The sequence below is a fragment of the Hippoglossus hippoglossus genome, chromosome 8 (assembly GCF_009819705.1).
Source record: "Hippoglossus hippoglossus isolate fHipHip1 chromosome 8, fHipHip1.pri, whole genome shotgun sequence".
NCBI classification, from domain to species: Eukaryota; Metazoa; Chordata; class Actinopteri; order Pleuronectiformes; family Pleuronectidae; genus Hippoglossus; species Hippoglossus hippoglossus.
In genome coordinates, this window is record NC_047158.1 from 8,525,555 (window position 1) to 8,551,871 (window position 26,317).

A 26,317-nucleotide genomic window follows, 5' to 3' on the forward strand; every position below is an offset into this window, starting at 1 on the left:
GGCAACATTTAGAGTTAATCACTAAATATTGGAGCCTGAATTCAGATCAGCTATTAGTCAGCTGTTACAGTTGGAGGAGGCCAATTAAGGAGGGCCAGGGTTCCTGAGAGAGCTCGTCTTCCGCTCATCATTAGAGTTAGGCTTGTTAGTTAGCGAGCCCTGCTCCGTGCCTTTCTCCGTGGTTGCTTCATCCGCACCACGGAGAACGGCCATAATGATGCAGCAGGGCCTGGAAAACACGCTGAGGTTAGTTGCTTAGGCAACTGATGAACATAGCCTTTTATCGTGTGTGTGTGTGTGTGCGTGTGTGTGTGTGTGTGTGTGCAGGTTTGCAACAGCCAATCCAGACCCATCAAGTGGGAACCAAACCTACATGGATCACGGCGCATCGCCAGCACCTGTCAGTCACCCTCACACCTATGGCATATACCCACCTATGTGAGTCCTTCTATGAGCTGCTCCGAGTGAGCGTCTTTGTGTCATTTGTCCCGGTAAAGAGTGTATTGTTGCTTCTGCTCTTTTTTTTTTGGTGATGTGCTGCCAGCGTGTCTGAATGTGGGTGACTCCTATCTGTGTCCTGTGTCAGGAGCGACTCGATGCTGGACGCGGACGGAGACTTCGACCTGGACGACACCATGGACGTGGCGAGGCACGTGGAGGAGCTCCTCCGGCGGCCCGTAGAGAGCCAGTGGGGCGGCCAACAGTCATGACCCTCGGACCCTTTTAACCTGCGACAACACCAAACGAACCCTGCCTCCCAACTTGCCCCACTCGCATTGACATCTCTCATGGTTTAATTCCATCCACTGCTCTTTTGTTTCTGATAGCTATAATGTGAAATGTTAATAATGGTTGTGATCTTTTTTTTTTTTCTTTCCAGCATGAGAGCATGCACGTCAGTGACTTCTCTTAGTTTTGTTTGTGTCTTTTAGTGTTTGTAAAACAGACTAGGTATAAATGCAAAACCTACAATGTTACAGTATTGTGAAAACAGAAGAAGAAGAAATAATGTTCATTCACATCGTGCATGCATCTCCGGTTGATTTTGAACAGATTTAAACAATATGCTACTGTATGAAGTCCTTTTAACAGCTGAATGTTTTTATTTTGTTATATTCTCTTCTTTGTAAATGGGTTATCAGTATTTTTAAAGTGACACGGAGCTTGCCCTTTGACAAAAAAGAAACTAGTGAAGACGTTTCACTCTAAACAACACGATCTGAGTCACTGCTCTGCAGAGTTAGTCGGTTTTTCAAGTCTGTGTACACTAACCTAAAGGCAGAGTCACTCTCATTGCGACTGACAGCACACACATCAGCACAGCACAGCACAACACGGTGCACACAGACACACACACACACGCAGTTGGGTCGAGTGTACAATGTATTTGTTCGGATTTTTTCACCAGCTGAAATGCAGCAGGGGGGGGGGTCTACGCTCCTCCCTCGCTCTCACAGGGCTATCTATCTTCTGTTTGTACACAGAAATGCATATTGAAGCATTTACCCGCCGCTGCCTGCTCGTCCTCTCAGGTCCCTCCGTCCCCCTCATCAACGCTACCTCGCATCATTCTACTGACAGTCATTGTTACTTTCCGTTGTTGTTATCTGCCACCACATCCACACCAGCAGGTACGGTCATTGGTTTTTTTTGGGTTCTTGTAATTTGCGTTGGCCGTGCGTGAAGACGTCCCCCTCACTGACTCTGTTGGCTGGTTGTTGTTTTTGTTTGTTCGTTTTTTTAATGCTTGAAACCACTCACCTGAAGAAAGTGTCATGTCCGGTCGGCGTGTTTGACTATCAGCAGGCAGGGCTGCTCCCTTCTGACTTATCCGCCTCTCTGTAGTTGTGTCACGGCGTCAGCAGCTGAAGACGCGGGGACATAGATAGATAGATGGATGGATGGGCGCAGGCTTTGGATGCTTGCACACTCTCACTAGTCGCCGGGCCGCATTTAGAACACGAGCCTGTGGAGTTGAGTCAGTCCACCTCTTCGTCTGGCTTTTGGTTTTGTTCGAGGTTTCAAGATTAGTGCGTCACCTGTTTGCGCTAGTAGAAAATGCTGAGACTATTACCCCCCCCCCCCCCACTGCCTCCACTTGACACAAACACACTCGCACACAAGAACACTCACTAGATTGCGTGTCATTGATAAAAAAAAAAAAAAGCCTTGCACCTCAGGAAGAAATCGCTTTGCTCAGCTGATGTATAAGCCAAATAGAAAATGATCTATGTGCACAGAATATATATATACACATTTATTTTCTCTATCATAATTCTACGTTGTTCTAATGAATGTAACCCCTCCGCATGACCCTGTTGAGGATTTGCATACAGACAACTACCCCCCCCCGGGTCTGAGCAGACGTTTCATGTTGCCAGAAGCACCAGTTGAAAACAGGACAAAGAGCAACTGGAATTTAGAGAAGAATTGACGACGTACTTTGGGTTTGTCCGACAGACATTACATCACAGTATTTAAAACACATCCCCCCCCCCCCATTTCTTTTCTTCTTCTGTCTCCTACTTCCTTCACTAGTTTTTGAAATCTCAGCCTACACTTCTTGTGATATATCCTTCATTAACATAATCCGTCATTCATTTTTTTTTTTTTTTCGAGCTTTGTTCCACTGTAGACTGTGTACTTTCTTTCGATGACGTAGATGGCGCTGTGTGCTGTTTGATGTATGTACCATGTTTCGTGGTTCGGGTTTATCACTTGGGAGTTTTTTCCAAGAGAAACAGCTGTTGAGTTGAAAAAGAAGAAAATAAAGTTTTTATAAATAATTTCAACTAAGCCTGTAGAAGTACGGACGATCTTGATGTCACTACAAAATAAATGCTTCTTTTTTTTTTTGTATGTGTGCAGTCACCATCCACAGAGTGAAGGGCTTGTGTGTGTAGTAGAGATTTACATTATAAAGGCATACTTGAGTTTCACCATATATACAACTACACAAGGATTTTGTGTTTTAACATATCACCTATTTTTCCCTTATGGTAAAATGTACTATATGAGGGTTTTCATATCATAAATGTTGTGCTTTGGGTTGAAGGAAATGTCTTTTACAGTTGCTCATCTTGCAGAGAACCCCTCTGTACCATCCCCAGTTATACTTGATGTGGAATTTAACATTATAGGGTTACCTTAAAGGAATATGTCACAATTTTTTTTTTCATCGCTTATCTTTTAAAGTCGTGCCACTTGATATCTCCTCTGGTGTCAGTCGCTGGTTTCCTGCCACCTTTGCACAACATGAAGACCAACTTGCAGACTACGGATGTCTCGTGACAGGTAATGGGTAGGAAATAATAGAAATGATTGCCAAGCAAAGTAATATTTTGTCAAAGTTAGTTATTTTCTCAGAGTTGCAGGTGTTCGTGTGCAGATTGAAAACTGACATTTGAGACTGGGGTTTTGTTTTAAGATACAAATGTGACATTCACTTCTGAACACTTCACTCTCTAATCTATGCATTTGCACACAAAGCCACTGCAATTATTTTGCATCAGACAATAATGATTCGAGTGGATTTGCATAGTGCACTAACGTAAATGTAAGTCAAGGGTTGTACAAGGATCATGGAAACTGAGTCTGACTCTGCTCGAGGTTTCTTCCAGTTAATGAGGTTTTTTTTTCTCTCCACAGTCGCCAAAGTGCTGCTCATTGTTGGAACTGTTTGGTTTCTCTATAAATTTTACCGACCTTGATACGTTATGATTTGGCTCTTAAAATTGAACTGAATTCAATACCTTTTTATTTTAGTAAATCCATTGCCATGGAGTTTGTAAAGCACTTTGTAACCTTGTTTCGATAAGTGCTATACAAATAAAGTGATTATTCATTATTATAAAAACACATAAGATCATGGTATAATTGATATCACATGTAGTAAATGATACAAGCTGAACATTCACAACCAAATCTTTGTTCAAACCTGGCAACTGTAATATTTAAGTGTAAGAGAAGAATTTGAAGCAAACCTGCATATTAATAATACTTATTTATGAGGAAAGGCCAAAAGAGGGAGCACGTCTGTTTGGAAATATGTTTTTAAAATGCCTCAATGTGCTCCTTGGCGCAGGGCTGATACATTTAGATATTTGTTCTGCTTCTTACCACATCATAGCAGCACTCTTCACTTAGTTACGAATTGTCTTACTCAGCTCATTTCTGCCATCTAGTGGAGATAAGAAATACAACAGATTTGTTTTGTTTTTTTAACGTGTGTTTATTTGAGCTGTGGTTTAAAGTGACTGCCACTGATCTGCTCCGTGTCATGCCAGGGAAAGGTGACAAGAAAATCTAATTTGCATGGAATTCAACAGTCATTCCTTATATGATTTTCATTATCAGATCATACCTCAAGAAATCCATTGGCTGAGAAAAAAAAAAGATTTGCAGTTGAGTTAAATGTACTTCATACTCACAAGTCAATGATTGTAATCCAGCAGATCCAGCTCCTGTAGGTCAGTGGTGGGTTGTTGATCGGAAACTAAACCTGCATTTTTGCAAGAGCTTTAACACAGAGGTGAAGCATGAGCACTGTGGCTCCCATCTGAAGTGATAATGGACTCACACAAAGGCTATCCCTGCAGCAATTACAGAATACAAGCCAGGTACAGTAGACAAGCCAATATAATAACAATATATACTGTGGATGTATGTAATTAAAGTGAAGAGAACCATGGAAGAAAAGCTATAAAAGGGATTTTGAAGATCACTGCAATTTGTGTTATACATTAAAATGTTTCAGTGTCGAACATTTCCTTTTACTTGGCTGTAATCTGGATGATCCACACTGTGTAAAGGCTGTGATGAGGCTTTGTATTGTTTGAGCGCAAACGCAGCCTCATCACCACCACATTTATTTCTCCAGCATCTCCTCTCCCTAACACAGAGCTGTGTGGTGGTGAGAGCTGGTCAGTAGTTTAAGGATCTTATTTATCTTTTTGGATCCTTATTTAAGGCAGAAATCAACATAATTTATTAAAATTTTGAAGTTTAAAGATCCCAATCCCTGTCAGGAGAATGCTACAATCAAAAACCCTATTTATTTCATACTGAGCAATGCTAACAGGCCATTATTTTTGAAAAATATGTCCTCCATCCTCACTATAACCCGATGATTATGTTTCCAGCTAAAAGATGCCCCCATGCCTTCAGTATCTTTTTTGTATTTTATCTAACCTATTTCACCACCAGGTGTCAGTGAAGTCCAATGGATCAGACTGACAGCTCGTACTAAGTGGGCAGACATACTAATGGTTTACACATTATGAAAGAAAAAAAGCTCAAAGAATTGAGAATGTAAAGTAAGTTGTTAAATGGTGTAAATATAAAAAAATGAAGTTATAAAAGGCACTTTTTTGATTTCCAACTTGCAGCACGTTGCTTACACATGTAAAACACAATTGCCTGAGGTGCCATGGTGTCCTGCTTTCGCATGAACAGAAAAGAGCTGCACATTGATGAAATATGTTAAATATGTATGTGTAAAATGTAAAACCATACATTAAGTCTGCGAACCATTTAATAACTGCAGGAAATAAAAATTTGCCAATCAAATCGATTGGAGTTAAACCATTCTGTAAACTGGGGTCTAATGGAATAAGGTATGGATGCAAAATCAGCATCATGCAGTGATACACATCTTTTTTAGTTATAAACTCAAAATGTAGGCTGAGAACAAATCTTCCACAGCATCACAAAACATTTATTAGATCCCGTTTGTGCTAAAACTTGGTCCTTGCATTATAGGAAAGCTGTCAGTCAATAGGACTGTGACTTTAATAAAGAGCAACAAAAGCAGAAAGGTTCTCGTGGCGAAGGATTTAATCCACGGTTTCTGTTCCTGTTGGGCCGATGATCACATGGGGCGGCACAGGAAGTGCGGTGGCAGATCTCAGGAAGACACACCCATCTGCTCCCCAGCTGTGAGCAGCAGGAACTTCCTTTACAGATATCGTCATTCAGATTCAAATCATTCACACATGAATCAGTCAGATGCACAATCGGGTTCTCGTGGTTTTAACAGTTTTTGTAACTGTATCTGTTGGACACTTTAAATGAGGAATCAAGGTGTGAGTGAACAAATCCACTAATATTTAGCTTTCTATGCAAATCTATTGGGGTAACAAATTCTGAACCTGGGATCTGACCGGTTGACCCTCTCTTCCTTTTTCCCCCCTGCGGCCAACCGGGATTTGGTGACTTGATCAATTGGCAGCAGTCAACACAATGACCTGGCTTCTGTTGATGCACCCTGTATGGTGGGAGGAAGGAGCCGCCAGAGGCCTGAAAGTGTGCCGACGCAGATCTGTTGGCCTCAGACCATCGGTTCCTGCAGCAGGAGGGAGCGGTGCCTCACTCTACATAGACATCCTGCCACTGGAAACTATAGCAGACCTCAATGAGAAAACAAGGTTGTTATTTAAGAGCGGCGTTGCCGTTCCAGTGCTCGAGAGCCTCGGATGCAGCCCACACTCTCTCTCTCTCTCTCTCGCTCGCTGTTCTATTTTAGCTCTTTTTAGCCTCAGTTGAACAAAAGTTGTGTTTATGTTGTTACATCAGTGGGGATCCAGTGACTCATCAGGCCCTAATTTCGTTGCCGAGCGAAGAAAAGTTCTAGAGTGCAGCAGATCACACAGTGTATGTGGGTGCATCGTGGAGAGGCCCCTTTAATGAGGCAGACTGCGGTCACATCTTGTGTCCTAATGTGAACTAGTCTGAGCCCCCCCCTGCCGCCTCTCTCTCTTCAGTTTAAGTCCACATGGAGCCGATGTTTGAGTCTGGCTGTCGGATGGCTTTTCACATTAAAGCGAGACAGCTTGGCCGATCGAGGAGGCTTTTAAACACAGAACTTTTGCTAAATTATTTCTGAGAATGCATAATGCATGACCCTGAGAGATCATGGGACGAAGAGGAAGAGGAAGAGGAGGGGGAGTGTTCATCTCTCCAGCCTCCTTTTTCTGGACATTTACTGTCGTCCATTCCCATGTCCCCTTTCGCCTCTGTCCCAACAAACATACAGAGATTTCTGTCACTTCTCTGTCCACCCACGTGTCCGTAAACTCCTCTCATTCATAAGTTCGGATGCGATTAAGAGACGCTGTGTTTTGTCTGCAGATTAAGCCAATTATCACCACGAAGGTCTGTGAAAACATCCCCACATGGCAACACCGGCCCCCTCCCAATAAGACCCCGAACTTCTGTCCTGCTATCACACACACAGTGTACAGTAGATTGCTGTGTGCGCCATGTGGGTGTTTGGATTAAGAATATCCTCGTTGTTTGCAGGATTTACATGAGGGGTAAAAACAATCCAATAATAGAATCAAGTCTGTGATGTAAATACAATGCTGTGGCTCTTATTAGTCTGACTATACTTGACCATTATGAAGAGACGCTGCACACGATCTGTACAAATTGACGGTGATTTAATTTGCCTCCTCGTTGGGTTATAAATGTGGTTGCATTATCCCAGTTTATTGGCCATGTCCCGTCTAATGATGTGAGTTGATCTGACTTCGAATGTTTCGCCCTCAGAGGCACAAGCAGATGCTGAGGTTTATGGTGAATGAAACGGGGGGGGGGGGGGGGGGGGGGGGTCAGGTGCCACGCACTGATGTGGCACGAGTGCAGTCTTTCTACTTTACTCTGAATGCAAGGATTTATATTTTGCAGACTCTTTCTTTTTTGTCTTTCCTCCTGTTGATTGTCTTCAAATCAATACCTAAGCAGAGGGGTGGTGAGGTGGAGGAAGAGCTTCCCTGCATCTTTGACGAAGATGGATACTGAGACAATACAGTGTCAGTTTATCTGCTCTCCTTTGGGTTGCAACTTCTCCTCTGAGCACATTTGGCAGATGGAAATATTCTCCTGACAGATACATGCTTAATTGTAAGCATTTGTCTCTTCTGTGCCCATTGAGGTCGAACAAAGATGAAGTTGCGGCTAAGGTTACCATTACAAGAGATGTGCTCTCTCAAATGTCAAGGATAAAGCTACTGAGTGTGTACTGTGAGCTTTTTAACGTTCTGTACAATTCTGCTCCAAATCACCTGGAGGGAACAAGGACACACTGGCAGATTGCTGCATAGCACCTGCCAACGTGCAGCTTCAGACCTGCAAACACAGACAGGCATGTTCCAGTCCAGCCTGCGGTGACTATAAGTAACAGCTGCAGCAAGCTTGACACTTGTGCTGCTTCCAGGCAAAAACTCTTACAACTTGGAAGTTTTTTTTTAGCTCATTTCTTTTTGTGGATTTTGGTTTTAAGTTGTAGGTAACCATATTCACCTTAGCTGAGTGCAAACCATATGTCTTAAAATACAAGGGGTGCACAAGCCAGGGGCAAAAGAATGCAATGGATGAATAAGTGAAATACAAACACACACATATCTGTTGTTTATTGGTTTATTGATTGGTTTGGACATGTGGCCTCCAATTAAGATGATTAATCATATAATTGCTTGTATGATGGTCAGAGGGGTTGTGTCGGGTCCTATTTTTTTAGAAAGTGAAAAGCTAAACTTAGCTAGAGTAGCACACATAAATGCATAAAGGCCTGATCTAACAATGTTAAACAAAGTTTAAAAAAAATTCTCCATCTGCCCCCTGATTTGGATCTGGACTGAAATGTAATGGGTTCCTCTCCGATCCGTACCACATCCTTCCATCAAGTTTCATGGTAATCCATCTTGTAGTTAATTCTGTGTAATGCTGGTAAGTAACGAACAACTAAATAAAATACTGATTAAAACGACTGTAGTGAGTTGACACAAGGTGCAGCTGTAACACACTTTACCTGCAGGTGGCGCCGCATCAGTCTGTACTTGACGGTAGGGGGATGCGGAGCTTAACTACTGCTGCTGTTAGTGGGTTTTTTACAAGCAAATGTCAAAGATTCAAGTTTTGCAACGATTTTAAGCGAGTTAAACGGACTCTTAGTAACATTTTGTGAAAAGTGGTTTCTTCCCAGGAGGGCACTAGATTTGGTCTTAGTTGTAAAACTAGTTGAATCTAACCTAACCCCTAATCCTAACCCTAACAACAGAAAAACCCCAATAAAAAGCCTCCATGGTGCTTGTGTGGTGTCATCCAAGTGTCAGTAAGCCCCGGCATTCAAATTCGACTCGAAACGGCGTTTTTTGCCTAAATGTCTGTTATCCCGCACACAAGCTCTAGCAAGAGTGTGCAGTAGCATTGCTATTTCTGCTAGCATCGAATGTCGGGGCTTATGGACACTTCGATGACACCACAGGAGCAGTAGGGAGGCATTTGTTTTTTTTCTGTTTATTTGTTTGAACGAGTCCCCAGTTACTTCAATTGTATGGGATTTGGCTGAAACACTGTTTACCCCTGAAACTCCAAAAGTGTATCGTGGACTCAAACACTTCCCCCCCTCCATCGGCAGAGTGGTGAGTTGATAATGAGAAAGAATTTTGAGTTTCTCAGACTTTAAAAAACTCTTTTTGGAGGCCTGCTTGAGCTCCCTCTTGTGGGGAGCCCGCTGTCAGCTGAGCAGTTCATGAGCTTTACTTTAGATTAAAGATGATGTTGATGTCTTCTATAGTAAAACTGCAGAGGCAAAACAAAAAAAAGGTGGAATATTTGACGTGAACTCACTGACACTTCCAAATATAGTAGGTTTGCGTGGGATTGCGTGGGTAGTGGTTTTGATTGTGCACGCACGCGCTTGCGGATTCATTGCGATTGCGCCCTCACAGTCTTGAATTTGTGCCGCGGATGCACGAGAGAGAGAGAGAGAGAGAGAGAGCGGGAGAGGGAGAGAGAGAGGGAGAGAGAGAGAGGAAGCTCTGCAAAAGTGTTGGAGACGCGGGGCGATGCGCGCAGCGGAGAGTCCACAGAGGAGGACGCGGTGAGACAAACACCTTTCTGAGGGACGAGGAGACGACAGCTCGACCAGCAAACCTTCATCTCAACTCAGCATTTCCACAGTTTCTTCTCTGCGCTCCGAGCTCACGGCTCCAGAGAAGCTCCTCGGAGAAGGTGGGACGCCCCAACGTGACCGACCGCTGCCCGGCTCCAGACGCGACCAGTCCGTGCGCTCCCCCGGCGGTGATGGACAAACTGTGGTGAATCCGGCGAATCCCGCGAGTCCGCCGAGCCGCGCCGTGTCGAAATGGGCTGTTTTTACCCCGCGGCGGGGAGGGCTTTGCTGTAACACCGGCGGAAACATGGCAGGGGTACACACTTCAGATGCCGTGTCGGGACATTTTTTGGACCATGCCCCGTCAGCTCAGGGCGCGACCAACGCGGCGGGGATCACCGGCGACGCGGCCGCGCTTCCTGCAGCCGGTGCCCGCGCGTACTTGGAGGTGTCTGCCGCTGCCCATGGCTGCGGGGCCGAGGGAGTTTACACCAACGGACGGTACCGGGAGCTCGGCAGTCCGCGGGTCGGGAGCGGCAGCCGCGATCCTTCCGCCGACAGGAGTCAGGGAGCTGGGAACGCACCTTGCGGCATCATGAAGGTTGGTTGATTGAAAACACTTCATTCTCCCTGTCACCGGTTCTCAAGGTGACACGAGACTGAGCCACAACACAGCAGCGATGAGCTGTAAATAAAACCCGCAGGGACCCCAACCACGCTCCAGACACTTTCCTCCGAGTTCCAACCCCAGAAATATGACAATAAATCTGACAATAAAGCTTTTTATTCTAACAACTCTCCACAGAACTTTATAAGAGAATTACCCAGGATTAGACTTGATGAGTCCACAGTAACAGAAATAGACCGTAATACACTAATCAAGTAATGAAGGATTCAGCAAATCCACTTTATTTGGGCTTCACATGTGGACCATCCCGTGTGTGTGTGTGTGTGTGTGTGTGTGTGTGTGTGTGTGTGTGTGTGTGTGTGTGTGTGTGTGTGTGTGTGTGTGTGTGTGTGTGTGTGTGTGTGTGGAACTGACTGATGAGCTGAACACTTTGGCATGAGGTGAACCAGATGTGCTGCAACAATCACCCAGAAGACTCCGAGTTATTAAAGTTCCTTAACTCCGCAGACAAGCGCTTCTACTGCCAGTGTAACACCAGTGTGGTTCAATGGAGCCTGGCAGGCTGCATAATAATACAGTTATGCCACAGCACAGGAGAGTAACACACCAATGTTTGTAGAGAGTTGTCCTGTTTTTTTTGCTCTTAAAGTGACAGTTTAAAGGGACAAATGTCATCAGTTAAAGTAGTTTTTATAGATCTCGTGACATTGGCTGTGGTATGTGTTGAGTTGAAACACCCAGAGTCACATTTTTAACTCTAAAAGAAGAAGTAGGTCTTGGTGAAGCAGTGAAAACAGAATTGGGTGTGTGCTTTGACACTCAAGCTTCATATAAACCTGATTTGTGGACCGTCAGTAATGGCCAGTATGATTTTTCTGGCCCCCATTAGTGGAGGTCAAGTGACTGGTCTTCCACAGACTGACACGAGGGGAAATGGCAAAGTTGTCATTGTTTTTGTGCTTTGTGATGCACAAGAACGCCTTGTTTTTTTACAGCCCGCTGTGCAATCTGTCAGCGTTACTGCCTGCATCATGGGGTCCTTGGATGGAGACAGAAGTGTTGCGTAGGTGCGACGCACTGGAGACCTGCGTTGTGTCATATCAGAACCTAGTTTGCTTAGCAACTGACACAAAACACTGGCTAAACCCCCCCACCCCCCATTATTGGATTCCCTGTGGATGTGGGCAAAAGCACTGCACTCTGCCACAAACAACGTTTACATACATGGATGCACAGTCTGCTGCTGCAGTGTTGACAGCTCAGTGGAATCCCCATTCACTGTGTTCATCCCGAGGCTTCTCCGTGGCATTTACTAATACGACCAACATTTGCTATTCATATTTAAAGAAAAAACAACAACAACTTTGAAATATCATATGGTCTGAAAGCTATAACCCCCCCTCTCCCCACAAAACAATCAGTCCAGCTCTGCCAGGCTCATGAGCAGAACATGACAAGGGGGCTGGAGGGGATTGTTCTGTCTAAATGTGATTGATAACAAGTGTTCGAAAGGCTGCTCCTCAGAACACCGTGTTCATACGCTGTTAGAAAGTGATCCCGCTGAGCTTCGCCCGCATTGTGCGAGCAAATTCTAACGTCTCTTCTCCTTGAGTAACCAGAGACTGGCTCAGCTCCAAACATGCATTCATCAGTCTAAGTCCACAAAGAAAACCCCTGTGCTGTACCTGCGGCTGTGTAGTTTCTGTAGGTGATCGTAACACACTGGAGGGAAATCACCTGTGAGATATATTTGGAAATTCTGCGAAATCCGCCTCCTGCAGGTATTTGAGTGTCTTCTCACCTCATGGCTCCCGAGTGTGTCTCTCTACACTTGCATGTGGTGGTGAGACGTTATTCTTTCTACCGAGAGGTGCTACGGCATCCGCGAGGTTTTCCAACTCTGTGCACGTCTGTTGAGGCACAGAAAAACTCGACTGTGCACAGTTTGTCGAATTCTCTTCTTTTATGTTTATAGCTGAGTGGTATAGAAAAACTTTTTAACTGCCAGTTTTTGTTTGAAATTTTAATCCACTCCTCGACATCCCTCCCTTCTCAGTGCAGCTTATGTGGAGAAAACTCCTTTGGCCACATCCAGTTTGCAAATGTCGCTGTAGTTACTTTGCCTAATGTTAATCACATGATGGTCTCGTCGAACAAGCTTGAGGATTAAACACAAGATATTCAAAGCACAGAGTCTTAGCACCTCTGGAGAGATGCATCACATATTATTGTCACATAGGAGCGTTTGAAGGGATTTTGGGGGGGCCCCAGGGACATTGAACCAAACCGACCCCTCCACTCCCCCCCCCCCCCCCCCCCCCCCCCCCCCGAAGAAATACATGATATTATTCCAATCCCAGCTAGCCCACAGCAATTCTCATTGCTGTGGGCTAGCACAAGCTGCTCTCTGACTTGCACTTAACTCTGGATAATCTTTGGACTTTCTCCAGAGTTTCTCCTCCGGATTATGTCCTAGTGAGCTCTTGTGAGAAAACTGAAGGGGGTGTTCTCCAGAGGCCTTACCGTGAGCGGGTGGGCGTTTTGTTGACGTTTCCAACACGTGACAGATGCAAAACTGAAAAAAACCCCAGAAAGAATATGAATAATTCTGTTCCAAACACATGGAAGACACCCACCAAGATGTCAAGAGGGCTTTTGGTGATCAGGGCCGAGGCAGGTGTTGATGTGCTGTTAACAAAAACATGTTATCTCCATGACAGAATTTATAAATCCTGCCTCTGCCTGCTGCGCCTCCCCGGAGATTTCTGTGTCGTTATGAACGCGTCTGACCAGAGAATCCCCTGCTGCACTTTACATATGTGACAAACTCCAGAGAAACTCCACTCTGGGCCCCATTGTTCAGACATTCTCCGGAGTAAATGTCTGAAAACAGCTATAATCAGCCGTTATTTGGTAATAGTCTGCTTTGTCCACCCTGTTGCAACGTCCCTGCATGCTCTAGCTCCAGTACACCCACCCACCTACCCTTGAGCGGCACTTTGCAGTGTGTGTGTGTGTTTTGAGTGGAGCTCTAAAAGGTGAAGGGGCTAAGGGTCCAAGGGATTGGGGAAGCAAAGGAGCAATTACACCGCTGCATTACCTCATTAACTTGGCCCCTCAAATCTTACAAGAGACGAGTTTGTGTGTCCGTCCCTTCAGCGGCCATCCAACTGCGTCCTCTAGTCTTTTCCTCGTCGGGGTTGACAGTGTCGTGATGGAGCGCCCGCAGAGTGGCTAAAGGGGGGGTTGTTTGCGATGCAGCCTTGTTATGTAATGCTGGACTGTGGACAGCTGCAAGGCCGGCTCCAGCCTGGCTGCTGGGTGGAGAGAAGTGACAACCGGCACAACTAGAGAAGCCGGAGCAAACTGAATTTTTAACACTTTCCCACCTAAACAGATTCTCCAAGGATTTCCTTGCATTTCTCCTTTTTCTCCTTTGTCGTCTTTGTTCTGTGTAGTCCTTCACCTCAGCTGCAGTTAAAAAGCTTTTATTTTCAGAGCTCTGCAAAAAAAATAAAATAAAAAGAGTTCATGGTTGGGTTCAAATGAATTTTAAAATTCAGTGTTGCATCAGCGATATAACACTGTTAATGGCCATTGGGGACAATGATCAATAAAGATCACATGCTTATTCCTGTCTTTAATTCACCTCTGCACTCCTCCTCAGTGATTGGCACAATATCAATTCACCCTCCCGTTCATGACCTCATATAATAGATTTGAGCCAATCTGACCCAGTGTGACCCCTTCATCAGCTCAAGACTGTGCAGCGATGCTTAATAATATGGCTGACATATACGACTGCCTCTTTGAGCCAGTGACAATGAGAACATCCGAGAGGAGGGAATTAGTAGAGGTGATACTTTGACTTTTCAAGTTTTGCTCTTCAGGTTTTCCCTCTTAGATTTAGTTCAGAGTTTGTGAGGCCGGTCCCGTTTCCTGGTGGACAGAAAAAATCCTGGCTTTAATAGAAGGAGTCAGACTTGATTGTGGTTCACTTGCATCTTCTGGTCAGCCTCTGGTAACATGAAGCGTTCTCCCACATCCAAACTGGCCACAAACAGTGATGTCAGAATAGCCCAGGCACTGAACTGCTTCCAATCTGATAGTCATGCTCCTCCACCCTCTGACCATATAAATAGAAAAAGCAGCTCAGTACTATGACCACCTCTGGCCCTGATAACAGCAGCAACACAGAGGACCTACAGTGTCCCTCTGTTAAAGCTGACCAGTGACCACACACACACCACTGACATCCCATAACAGCCCAAGGTTAATGGGTGAATAGTCCTTTTTATGGCGGATTCAAGTTCATCCCACATGTGGTTCATAAAGTTTGATATCTGGGATGATGGCCAGGTCATTAATGTCTTTTTATCGGAATGTTCCCGGGATCATTCCAGGACGGCTCTTGCACCGTGACAAGGTTCATTGTCTTCTTGGGAATATCTGTCCCCCTGAGGGTCCACTTTCTCATCAAGCCACCCATTTGTATCATGATGTTAACTGTCATAGCAATCGTGCCTTTTTCTGTTGGTTTTTCACATGCAAAACAAGTATGCAAACTGCCTGCGTCTGTGTATGTACTCACACACAGACACAAGCAAACAGAAGCTGAGAGCCCACTTCTTCTGCAGGGCATGTTGTTTGACTTTCGATGCAGAGTCCAAATCTGCTTCATGAGCCCCTGAGTGTAGTGGAAACCGCTCACAGGGATCACGTCTGTGCCGGTCACATTGATCACTGAAAGCATAAGATTACAGCTCTGCTCGCTGCTGTGAGCGAGCAGGGACGATAGTTATGTGCTGTTAAATTCTTAAAATGAGGAAAATAATAGCTCCGAAATAACTCACTTAGCCACACTGAGCGCTGGGAGGAAAGTCACATGCGTCGTACACACACACACACGCGCGCGCACAAACACAGTCAACGTGGAGAGCAGGCAGGGACAGTCGTTACTGACTGTGACAGTCAAGAAACCTTGTGCAAATAAGAGGCTAAGCGTGTTACAGCTTGTCGTAGTAGGCTTAAAGCCATTGTCAAATTTTTTCCCCCCTTATGTTGTCGTGCATGAAAATATCCCAAATGAACTCTGTGAGCAAGTATTTAAACTGCATGTACACAGGAATGATTCTGTCCCAGGCTTTTTGTTCACTCTGATATTTGTTACTTTCGCTAAAGAACACATAAGCTGATGATTTGGTGCATTTTGCTCGGAAAGATCTGCAGATGTTCAGAATCTGAAAAATCCATCATTGACAGCCTCTAAATTCTGCCCAACACAAGATCCTAGAGCACAATGTGGCACCATCACGTCTTGTTTTATTTGACAAACACATCAACCCCCCCCCCCCCAATATATTAAATTTACTGTAATTTAAGACCAATAAAACCTGGAATTATTTTGGGCATATTTGCTTGAAAATGACTGTTGATTATTCAAGTAGTTTTTTTTTTTTAAGATATGTCTAAAAATAGTCACCAATCTATTTCAAAAAATACTTTTCAGGTACACACGCTGGTTTGTACTTCTAGGCCTTCTGTTCAAAAGTGCTAATTTGCAGTGCTTCTCTGTGGCATTTCAAAAGTTTGCTTGAAACCTGTCTGACACCTGGATAGAGACTTGGCTTCAGGGGATCTTTCAGACAGAAGCGCAGTGTCTTAGATTTCTGCCCCCTGACGGGTCCCACTGTCAGGCTGCCTCTGCTCCTGGCTGTTGTTTCCCTTATGTGAGATTTGCCTGATCCCCTTGAGGACTGGGGACGCTGCAGTACAAGCCCGAACAAATAACACTGATTACATGTTGTGGGATCATCAGAGATGATGATGTGGTGGTGATGAGAATTGGAATAAGAGCCTATCCACGCCTCACTGCTCTTATCACCGGCTTTATGTAAAGTAAGAGCTCCCTCCAGAAATTGAATTTAAGGTAATGGAATTTGGGTCGAGATCCCAGAAGTTTGAGTAAATTGCACTTCTATTTTAAGGATTTTTAAGAATGCGAGTAATTCCCAATTCCCGCACCGCATGCTCGGATATTTTTGGAAAACAGAGATCTGCACTGCGTTGAAAAGGAGGCAGCAGAAGATGTGAAGTGGTGATTACAGGCATCTGGGGCTGCTGAATCATCGCCTGCTCTCATGGCTGGCTCTCTCAAAGCAGCAATCTGCAAAATACAAACATCTCGAAGAGGCCTCGTTGTGTTCGAATCCACAGCTCAACGTCGAGCGGAAAGCAAAAACCATCGGCTCTTTTATTGAGGTCAATCACCCAAAGAGAAACACTAAGCTCAAGAGCCCCAAAAGCATTCATAGAACAACTGATCAGCATCTAAATAAGGAAGAGTTGTGAACTTTGCATTTTTCAAATGTATTTATTTTGCTTTTTATTTCAAGGTTATTTTATAGACTCTCTCTTGTCTCTCGAAAAATGTGTTTTAACTCGAGGCTGAATCACAGATGGAAAAGACAAAGAATCTGGGGAGAGGGAAAAGTGAAAAAGTGCAGAATCATAGTTTATTGGAGAAATGGAAAATCTGAGTTTTTGAGAGATGGATTTAAAAAAACATTCTGCAACAATAGACAAGTAACAGAATTTTCTCTCTTTATTCTACATCAGGTACAATATCAGTCATCAAAATCAGAATACAATAATAGAAGCACAATGACAATAGAAATAGTACTAATAAAACAATAAGACAATAAAGCACTGTATGCATTGGGGCATGGATACCATGTGATTGACAGCTAGTGCCGTCCAATGGGTGTAGGTCACAGGTGTAGGTGGGAGTGCAGCGTTCTCGAGCTCTCAGTCAGGCTCCACCCCTCGGCTCCTCAAAAGATGGTTACCTCTGTTTTCAAAACTCTAAAATGGTGCGTGGCCAAAATTTCAAACCCGAGGTTTCAAAACAGCTTTTCACAAACCAATCTGAGACGTTATGGTTGGTTGCCATTTGTTCAGGGCCAGAATATTAAGTTTGAGTGCGAAAAGTCTAAAAGCAGTTCTTCCTAGATCCTCTTTATTCTAGCAGCTATTGATTCCAGCCAGTCCACAGTGCAGGGTTGTATAGAGAGTTTAAATATAAGACCAATAGTTGGAGAAACATTAGCAAACAGCAAAGTAAGTACTCCTGCAGCTCTGAAAAGGATTTGGTGTAATTGACTTTCCCCACAGACCAATACAGTTTACTTTGTCCTTGCAGCCTTCAGTCTTCTGTTTCATGGGGGGGTGGGGTTGTCCAATGCTGCCTCCAAGTCCTTCATCCTGCTTTATTCCCTTAAAGGATAACGACTTGAGCTGGAACCTCAATTAGCCATGTGTCAAATTGGGCCCCAGTCAAAAAAGAGTTCCTTGAAACAAGAACAATTGATTTGATTGGACAACACCAGGGTGTATTTTGGGTAATGCCTTATCTTGATGATCCTTGCGGGAGGGGCGCAGCAGTGATGGCAACCACAGCGGCTGCAGGGTGCTGATGTTTACTGTGTGTGTGTGTGTGTGTGTGTGTGTGTGTGTGTGTGTGTGTGTGTGTGTGTGTGTGTTCCTTGTGACAGGAAAAAATCTTTGGGCACAAGGGCTGGACTTTGGATTGAACAAAAATGGCCCAGAAGAGCTATTGTCATCTCAAGGACATAAGAAAGGATGAGTAATATTCAGATTTGTCGGGCTGGATGTTTCCCAGGTTCATGTCGGCTGTCAACAGGGGCCTGATGGATGAACAGAACAATATGTCAGTGAGAGCTGCTTCACCTGGCTTTGCTCGGACAAGTTTTTTACTGTCATTTTCTCTCGATCACATTTTCTCCACTTTATCGATGCGCGGTGAGACAGGAAATGGTTTTAACCGTTCACCCAGAGGAGCACTGTGTTACTAAGGGTGATGAAACAGTTTGAAATGATGACAACGTTTCTTGTACATTTGAATTCAGTGTCACAGCTCGAGAATACATCATGTCTGAATGACACAGGATGGAAACTATTATCATTTGTTTCCTGACCACTCCAAATTTGGGGTGTGCAATTTTCACAAGCCTTTCCACAACTTCAGACAGTCTCATTTGAAATAATAGCTTATTATTAAAATCATCCAATACTATAGTATCCCTATCTGAGGTGCATCAGCTCATCCAATAGAGTGACGAGAATCTAAAGCTTGAGCGTCAGAAAACTGTACCTGAGTCAGCTAATCAGTTCTTTTGTAAACTCGGGGCATAACCGACCGTATTGGTAAAACCTCCAGTAATACAAGATAATCTTCAGTACACTCACTGAATGTTTTCCAGCGTGACAGATAACAGATTATATCTCAGCAACATGAACTTGCAGTCCTTTCAGAGACTGTTAGCTCCTCTCCAAACTCACTCACCGTACGTGTACAGAATCTGTAAACATCAGAACAAATGAATCATCATCAGCAGCAAACATTACATTCTTCGCTTCTGCACACTCATATTCGTGTTCATCTTGCAATCGTCTTGTACGGGAACAAAATATTTTTTGTTAGCAGATTGACTCATCCGGTGTGGAAAACGGCCCCACAAGAAAACGTGCGAGTCACTCAATCGGAAACTCTCTCTGCTTCATGTTCTGCTCTTCGTGTCCTTTTTCTCTGGAGCACTTCTCAAGTCACAGTCTCACCTATTGACTTTAGTGTGTGAACATATATTTTCCCCTATAGGCTGCAGTTGTGTCAGTGGGTTGTATATGATGGGGTATAGGCACGGTCGCATTACAGCAAGAGGGTTTCTGGTTCAAATCCCGGCTCTGCTGTTTGCATATCCTGTGTTTGTGTGGGTTTTCTCTGGGTAATCTGACTTCCTCCTACATGCAGCTTGGGGTGAGGTCAATTGGATATAGTCTTAAGGTGTGAATGTGAGCTTGAATGGTTGTTTCTCTCAAATGTCAGACCTGTTATATGCTGGTGACCTGTCCAGGGTGTGCACCCCCTCTCACCCAATGTCAGCTGGGATTGGCTCCAACTCCCCCGTGGCCCTTAAAGGATAGACGCTATCGATAATGGATGGATGGTATAAAGTGGGATTGGAAGCTCTTTCTCTGAGCCTCAGGTTTCAAATCTTGGTACATTGCAGACGTAATAGTGAATCCCTTGTCTTCCCAAGGTTATCCCACAGAAAGAAAGGAGCCACGTTTATTTCTTTAAAAATGCATCTTAAATCAAAAGAGTAGAAAAGGCAGGAAGACCCGTGCCATGTCCTCAATGGTCTTTTGTTATTTCCTCAAACAGCCAATCTGTTAGTCTTGACCCTGCAGAAGGGAGCACACTGTCTTCATGTCCGTATCATTTCTTTCTTCTGTTCCTCCTCCCGCTGCCCAGGGTGGTCTGGTGCAGTTATCTCTGTGCCTGAGATCTGAACAAGGAGAGAACAATTAGAAGAGGGAACAGTGTGATGGATGGATAAGGACAATTGTGTGTGTGTGTGTGTGTGTGTGTGTGTGTGTGTGTGTGTGTGTGTGTGTGTGTGTGTGTGTGTGTGTGTGTGTGTGTGTGTGTGTGTGTGTGTGTGTGTGTGTGTGTGTGTGTGTGTGTGTGTGTGTGTGTCTCTGGCTTTCCCTGAATGTGTGTGGTCATTTTCCGTTGAGCCTCTCCGGTATAGAAAGTGACAGTAGTGAATGTTAATGCTGAATACAGCAGCCTCCATTGGACATTACTACAGCAGCTCTCCTCACTGAATCCCCTTGACAACTGCGTCCTGGGAGAATATGAGGCCAGAGAACCGCCGGACGAAAGGAAGGAGTGGATGCAGCTTCTGGCCATCTGACCTTGTGCGTAGATTTGCATCGAGGTATCTCAGAGCTGGTGAGATGTTAACACATCACAGATATTATAAGGTGATGCAGTATGCTGTGTTTGTGCGTGTTGCATTAGTCAAGGTTTGCTCTGTAACTGAACACACATACTGCTGCACTCTTTGGTCGTATCTCACCACGGGTCCAAACGCAGCGGTTATGCAAGAGTGTATAAGGTTGTGTTTGGAGGTTTGAATTCCCATAGGCTGGAGCAGAGACTTTTTCTTGTGGAGCTACTGGAGAAAAAAACCCTCTGGTTTTCTTGCACTGTGTGGTTTCTTCATTTTTCCTCCCTTGCCAGAGTGGATGCCAGTGTTGTTTCAGGGCTCTTGCTGCTCCCGCTTTGCTGTATTTGCTTTCATCTTTTCACAGCGTGCTTTCCACGCTTGCGTTCCGTCTAACCTTGCACTGCGTCAGGATGCTGTCATCCACCGAGCTCAGCCTATTTATACTTTTTGTAATCGTGGGCTCGATTCGTCGTTCGCCCACTCTGAATGAGGCATTCACCCGCTCTAAATGACAAACTACACACTATTCTGTTTTTTTGGGGTCTAAAAATCTGAAAAGGCAGCATTTTCACGTTGCTGTTGATGTTGATCTCATGAGATTAAATTAGGATCACGTTGCAGTTTCTAGTCACATAACAAGCAGGGCTTCATATTTTGTAACTGTAACACAGTCCACTAAAATTAGCCAAATATTATTGTCAGCATTAAATGTCTGCTTTTATTTGTCATCATGTTTTTATTATAGTTTGATCAGTTTTAAATTGAAGTGAAATTGGTCGGGCTCCCTCTAGCTCACCTGGTAGTGTCCCGCATATAGAGAGGCTCAAGTTGAGGTTTGGTGATGACCCACTCTTTGTTCTGTGTCTTCCCCTATTCTCTCTTCCTGTTTCGTGCTTAATCTGTCCTGTCAATAACAGCAAAATAATATCTTTAAACAAGTTGGTGATTGTGGTCTTGTATTGTCAGTTAAATCTAAGCTTTTTCAGTCATAATCCGCAGAAAGAACGAGCTAGCTCATGAGGACTATTATCTTTCTAGTCAAGGTTTTTATATATGAGAATGCTCATGCTAAACTAAGACGGTGAGCACAGTAAAACACAAGTTTGTTAGCATGTTACCAGGCTGACTTCATCTTTTGGCTCCGAGCGTTGCTGTGCTGAAGTGAAGCCTCACAAAGACACAAGCTGGGCTCGGTTGTAACTGTGAAACTCGATGCATTGCAAACGGATGCAAAGTGCATGATGCATCGTGTAGAAGTCATACTGAGAAATCTTGCTGCTAAAATGTGATGACACCATTTCTAATGTGCGGATGCAGCAGTAAGGTCTGATTGACTATATCCTGTTTTTTTTAAGTTTTATTGTGACAGATACAGTAGATCATGGATATTTATAAACGCCTTGGGCCAGTGTGCATGAAGGAGCTTGTTGTCTGCAGGGCTATTCTGTATTTCTTTTTGCCACTATGGTTGATTGTCGCCAATGAGGATTCACAGATGGTGCCATTTTTCTTCTTGGCCTGGCACAGATGGCAGGAGATGAGGAAACGTTGGGCTTTTAGCTCATGAGCCGAGTATGTAGCCTAAGTGATTAGAGCGGGATTTGATGAGCAATTCAATTGTCTTGACGGATTCAATGAGTGACTGGTACTGTTTTACTAATAATATAATTCATGCATTTGGTTTTATTTTAAAATTTCAGTTTTTACTGATGTCCTCCAGACAGCAGCCACTAGTCGCAGGTTTGCTGGTCCATCATCCTCTCGGACGTGAATGCCCCGCAGGGTTGTCAGTTTGGCGTTTAGCTCCGGTGGCTGCACACACCTCATGCACCTTTATCGATGAGCCAGTCTTAAACCGCGACAACCGTACAACCTGACCATGACACGGAATCAAACAGAGCCCAGACCTCTCACTTTCTGCCTCCATACTAGCAACTGTTGATCTCACATCCTGCACAGATGTTACTGAGGCCATGTGCTTGTTTTAAAGATGTCGAGCTGCTTGTTGTGCCACCATGTCCTCGTTCATACTGCGTGTGACCTTGTGTGCATTGCCGCCGGGTGTCTTTCTGCAGGTTACAGTGCAAGCACGGACATGTCACTCACACATTCCACTAATGCTGTAAACTAATGCACACATACTCACTGCTTCACAGAGAATGCTTTGTGTGCATGTGTCAGTGTCATTTGTGTGTTCATCTCCTCTGGACGGTGCACGTGTCTACATGGTCTTTGTGCTGTATGTTTGCTGCACAGCACAGTACGTGTAGTAACTGACAAAGAGCGGCTTCACTCAGCTTTAAAAATATATAGGATCTGCGTTTTTGGGGTCTGGAGGATTTGGTGCACGGGTCTCATGCAATCCCAGTTTTCTATCTGCTCTGGGCCTCCGCTCTGCCAGAGCTCAGCAAGTTCAATGTTCTGTCTATCAGTTTGTATATTTATGTTTTCTCTGAAGGTGTCGGGGGGGACCAGGCTGGGCTTTGCTGTGACTTTGAAATGAGGGATTTCACGTGTGTTCTTTGTGGGGTCTTGAGGGAGACAGAACCTGACTTTACACTGTGGAATGTGATACTGTGCTATCAGCTCTGCCCGGGGCTAGGAAAATAAGGGAGGGAGAAATGCATGAGGTCGTGATGACAGATGTGGAGGTCACGGATGTCATTCTTCTTTAAGTATAGTTAAAGAAGATTCAAATAAAAACATTTATTTGAACCATTCCAAGTTTGGAATTACCCATCTTCTTCAAGTACAACCTTCATCATATTTCACCTAATCTTTTTTACAGAGCAAAGCAAAAGTTACTTTCATGTAGAAGCTTAGTTAAATAGCAAATATGGAATAAAATCAAAAGTCACAAACAAAAACAAACGTTTTGCCCTCCATACAACTGCATCTGCAATAAGTGATATAATAATGAAAGCAAACATTTTAAAATGGGCATACACCAGAGTTTACTACGAAAAACTGAAATGTAAGATTTGCAACAAGTGCTACATAATAAAAAAACTCCCCAACTCCGGCCCCTGCAACCATAGCAACTTTGTATGTTGAGCAACCCAGAGTGACAGTTGATTCTGGCTAATGCTGAACTATTAATGCACATTATTTCCACCAACTCATGTTAATTTCTGCTTCTATGGCGGTTGTAGCTGCAGCTGAGCCTTTCAGCGAGAAGAAAGCACCTTCAGCACAAAGACTGATGGAAAATAAGTCACGAATAGAGTTAATAAAAGTCGAGCAGTGACAAAACAAGCGCCGAAAAGAACCACATCCTCTCAGCACGGTAGAATCCCTGTGGTTCAACTCGCCATACCTTCGAAAAACACAACTATTCATTTTTTCATATTTTCATCCGGTGGTAATAAGTGAGGACTGGATGTTCAGCTGAAGCCCTAACCCACAAAATAAAAAAAAGATTCACAAACACATGGTGGCACTCAGAGAAAGCATCAACCTCTATTTCTACATTCACCTCTACCAAGGCCCAACTGTCACCCCCCTGAAACCACACTGAAGTTCACTTAATCCAGATTTATATTTGGATCTACACCACATTGCACACACTCATAAATCTCTAATTCCATCAATGACAATACTGACATCTCTGACTGAATTTTATTTCTATGAATTATTGATACATTTGTTTATGACACATCTATTTATGTTTATTGTTTGGTTTTGAACATTGTATGTTGTTTGTTCTGCTGCTTGTATTCTTTGTTTCTCAAGTGGTTAATGTCGTCAGAAATAATTATTTTAACAAATATCAGTCTTCTAAACATGCCTAATTTTCAAGGTAATCCGTCCAGTAGTTTTTGCATAATCCTGCCGACAAACAAACAAAAGCAGACTAAAACATACCATTACCTTGGTGGTAATAAAAATATTCTGTGAATCAAACAAGGAGGATTGGTCCTTATAAAGAAAATGTGGTGGCAAACAACAAGCTTTGTCTTGAGATTTTTTCAATCTAATCGGCAGCTGATATACTTTCATATTTTAAAAAAAAGCCACAGACACAACTCAATCTGGAATCAAAAAAACATTAAAAGCAAGTTTTTTAATAATAATAATAATAATAATAACTTTATTTGTATAGCCCTTTTCAAAACAAGTAACAATGTGCTTTACAACCAACAATATGACACAAACAACAATCAGAACAAAAAATACATATTATTATTATTATAGAAATAAAGATACAGATTATAAAAGCAAGAGACATTACATGGCCAAATCTTTTATAAAAAAGATATGTCTTTACAAGTGGGATAAAACGGGTAAGCGATTCTGCAAGTCCAATAATAAGTCCCTATCATGTCAAGGTGTCCTTTCTATTTGACCACCTTATTCCTTATTAATGGCACTGTATGTATAATGGCGGATTCCAATTAGCCTGAACAGACAGAGCAGGTCAGTCTGAGTAAGCGGGTACAGCTTCTGAGCCCAGGGTGACCCAGTAGTCAACACCTCTGACAGCGTGTGGGAGAGGAGCACTCGTTATCATGAGCCCTTTTTTTAGATGGAGGCAGAGGTGTGTTCACTCACAGTCTGTAAAACTGGAATCCAATTTCGTTTTTTTTCTCTTGATGTGTGAGATTGTTTTTTAAAATCCTGGTGGCTGAATGCACACTAACCCAATTGGGGACAAGATTTACGTCCCCACGGGCCCAGGGTTTGAGGATTTAGGTTACATTTAGAGGAGGGTTAAGAGTTAAAATTAGACGTTTAGCTTAGTTGGTTGTCCACACGGGGATAGTGGGAAAATTGTGCGTGTCTGTGTGCATGCTTGTCTCTGACCAGTAGTCCTGACTCTGAGTGCATGATTTGTATGAATGTGTGAAAAGGTTAGACATGCGACAGGGAGGTTTGGTAATCAAGGAGAATCGAGGTCAGTGTGTGCAGCTCTGATTGTCAGCGGGTTGGCGGTTGCTAAGAGGTGTGGGTGGCACACAGCATGCGCCCAAAATAAACACAAGAAACTCAATTAAACTAAATCAGAGCGCGTAACAGTGGATTCCGAAAGCGTCACATCTGAAACGCTTATAGCTGTTAAAGTTGGATTGTGTTACACTGGGAACTTCGAATTAATTCTTGGTAGAGGACAGCTTGTTTATAAACAAGTCTCGTAAATTGTCTTTGAAAGAATTAAATGTAGCCATATCTTTTCAAAGGAGAAGATATTGTTCAGCGGACATTAAGGTGTTCTTTTAAATAGGAAAATTGATTCAGATAATTGAGAAGAGAAGGTGTCTTTAGTTTGGATATTTTTGGGAAACTAGCTGGTTTGTTGCGAGTTACAGGAGAACAATGATTTCACAACCATTTTGCTTACCACTGAATATGAAAAACTCAGCACTTATATCATAGATCACGTCCCTAGGACATTCATGGTCACAAAAGTGACTTATTGATTGTTTAGGCCCTGGGGGGGATAAGGGATGTGGATTGTTGGGGGCAGATAAAATAATGATAAATTGGCAATTATTCCTAAGATGTCACTATCAAACCCTTATGAGAAAGAAATTTGATAAAATGTAGCAGTTTAACAATGAACAATGAGATAGGGCGTTCTTCAACATTTCATGGATTTTAATAAATATCGGGCATATTTAGGTGACATTTATGAGCCAAATAAAAATCTTGTTCTTGTAAATTTAAAAGTTGTTTTATAAAGGGGACTGCTGGGCCTTGGCGGAGGTATGCACTCTACATAGTGGCATACTTGTTAAAAATAATTATTTTAAGAAAACTTAAATAATTTGACTTTATTTAAATAAACATTTCAAAATGTCATATTGTTTTTATATTGGGTTATTTATCTATTTAAAAAAAAAAAAAAATTATCTCATGCATATATTTTCAACACTATACACATTTTTATCACCCAGACTGTAAAATCTCTAGCCCTTGCAGCAAATGGACATACATCTCAATAAACACCGCCTATTGGCCATGTCCTGGATGTTAAATGCC

At 43.4% G+C, this 26,317-nt stretch overlaps 2 protein-coding genes and 1 long non-coding RNA gene across 4 annotated transcripts in view; 2 read left to right on the top strand and 1 right to left on the bottom strand.

Moving 5' to 3' along the window:
• Window positions 1-1,203, top strand: part of stat5a (signal transducer and activator of transcription 5a) — a 57,819-nt gene extending 56,616 nt beyond the window's left edge. For both annotated transcript variants that reach the window (XM_034594240.1, XM_034594239.1), the window contains 2 exons: window positions 328-438; window positions 587-1,203. In XM_034594240.1, the coding sequence (XP_034450131.1) occupies window positions 328-438; window positions 587-710 (235 nt within the window). In that variant the 3' untranslated portion in view covers window positions 711-1,203. The remainder of the gene's footprint in view (window positions 1-327; window positions 439-586) is intronic.
• LOC117766858 lies at window positions 131-19,412 on the bottom strand. The gene is made up of 3 exons (XR_004614764.1): window positions 18,573-19,412; window positions 8,037-8,039; window positions 131-141 (listed from the first exon to the last, which is right to left on the bottom strand). It is a non-coding gene; the product is annotated as an uncharacterized LOC117766858 (long non-coding RNA).
• Window positions 9,757-26,317, top strand: part of si:ch211-210g13.5 (inactive phospholipase C-like protein 2) — a 68,872-nt gene continuing 52,311 nt past the window's right edge. The window contains exon 1 of the mRNA XM_034594237.1: window positions 9,757-10,496. Within this exon, the coding sequence (XP_034450128.1) occupies window positions 10,203-10,496 (294 nt within the window). The 5' untranslated portion in view covers window positions 9,757-10,202. The remainder of the gene's footprint in view (window positions 10,497-26,317) is intronic.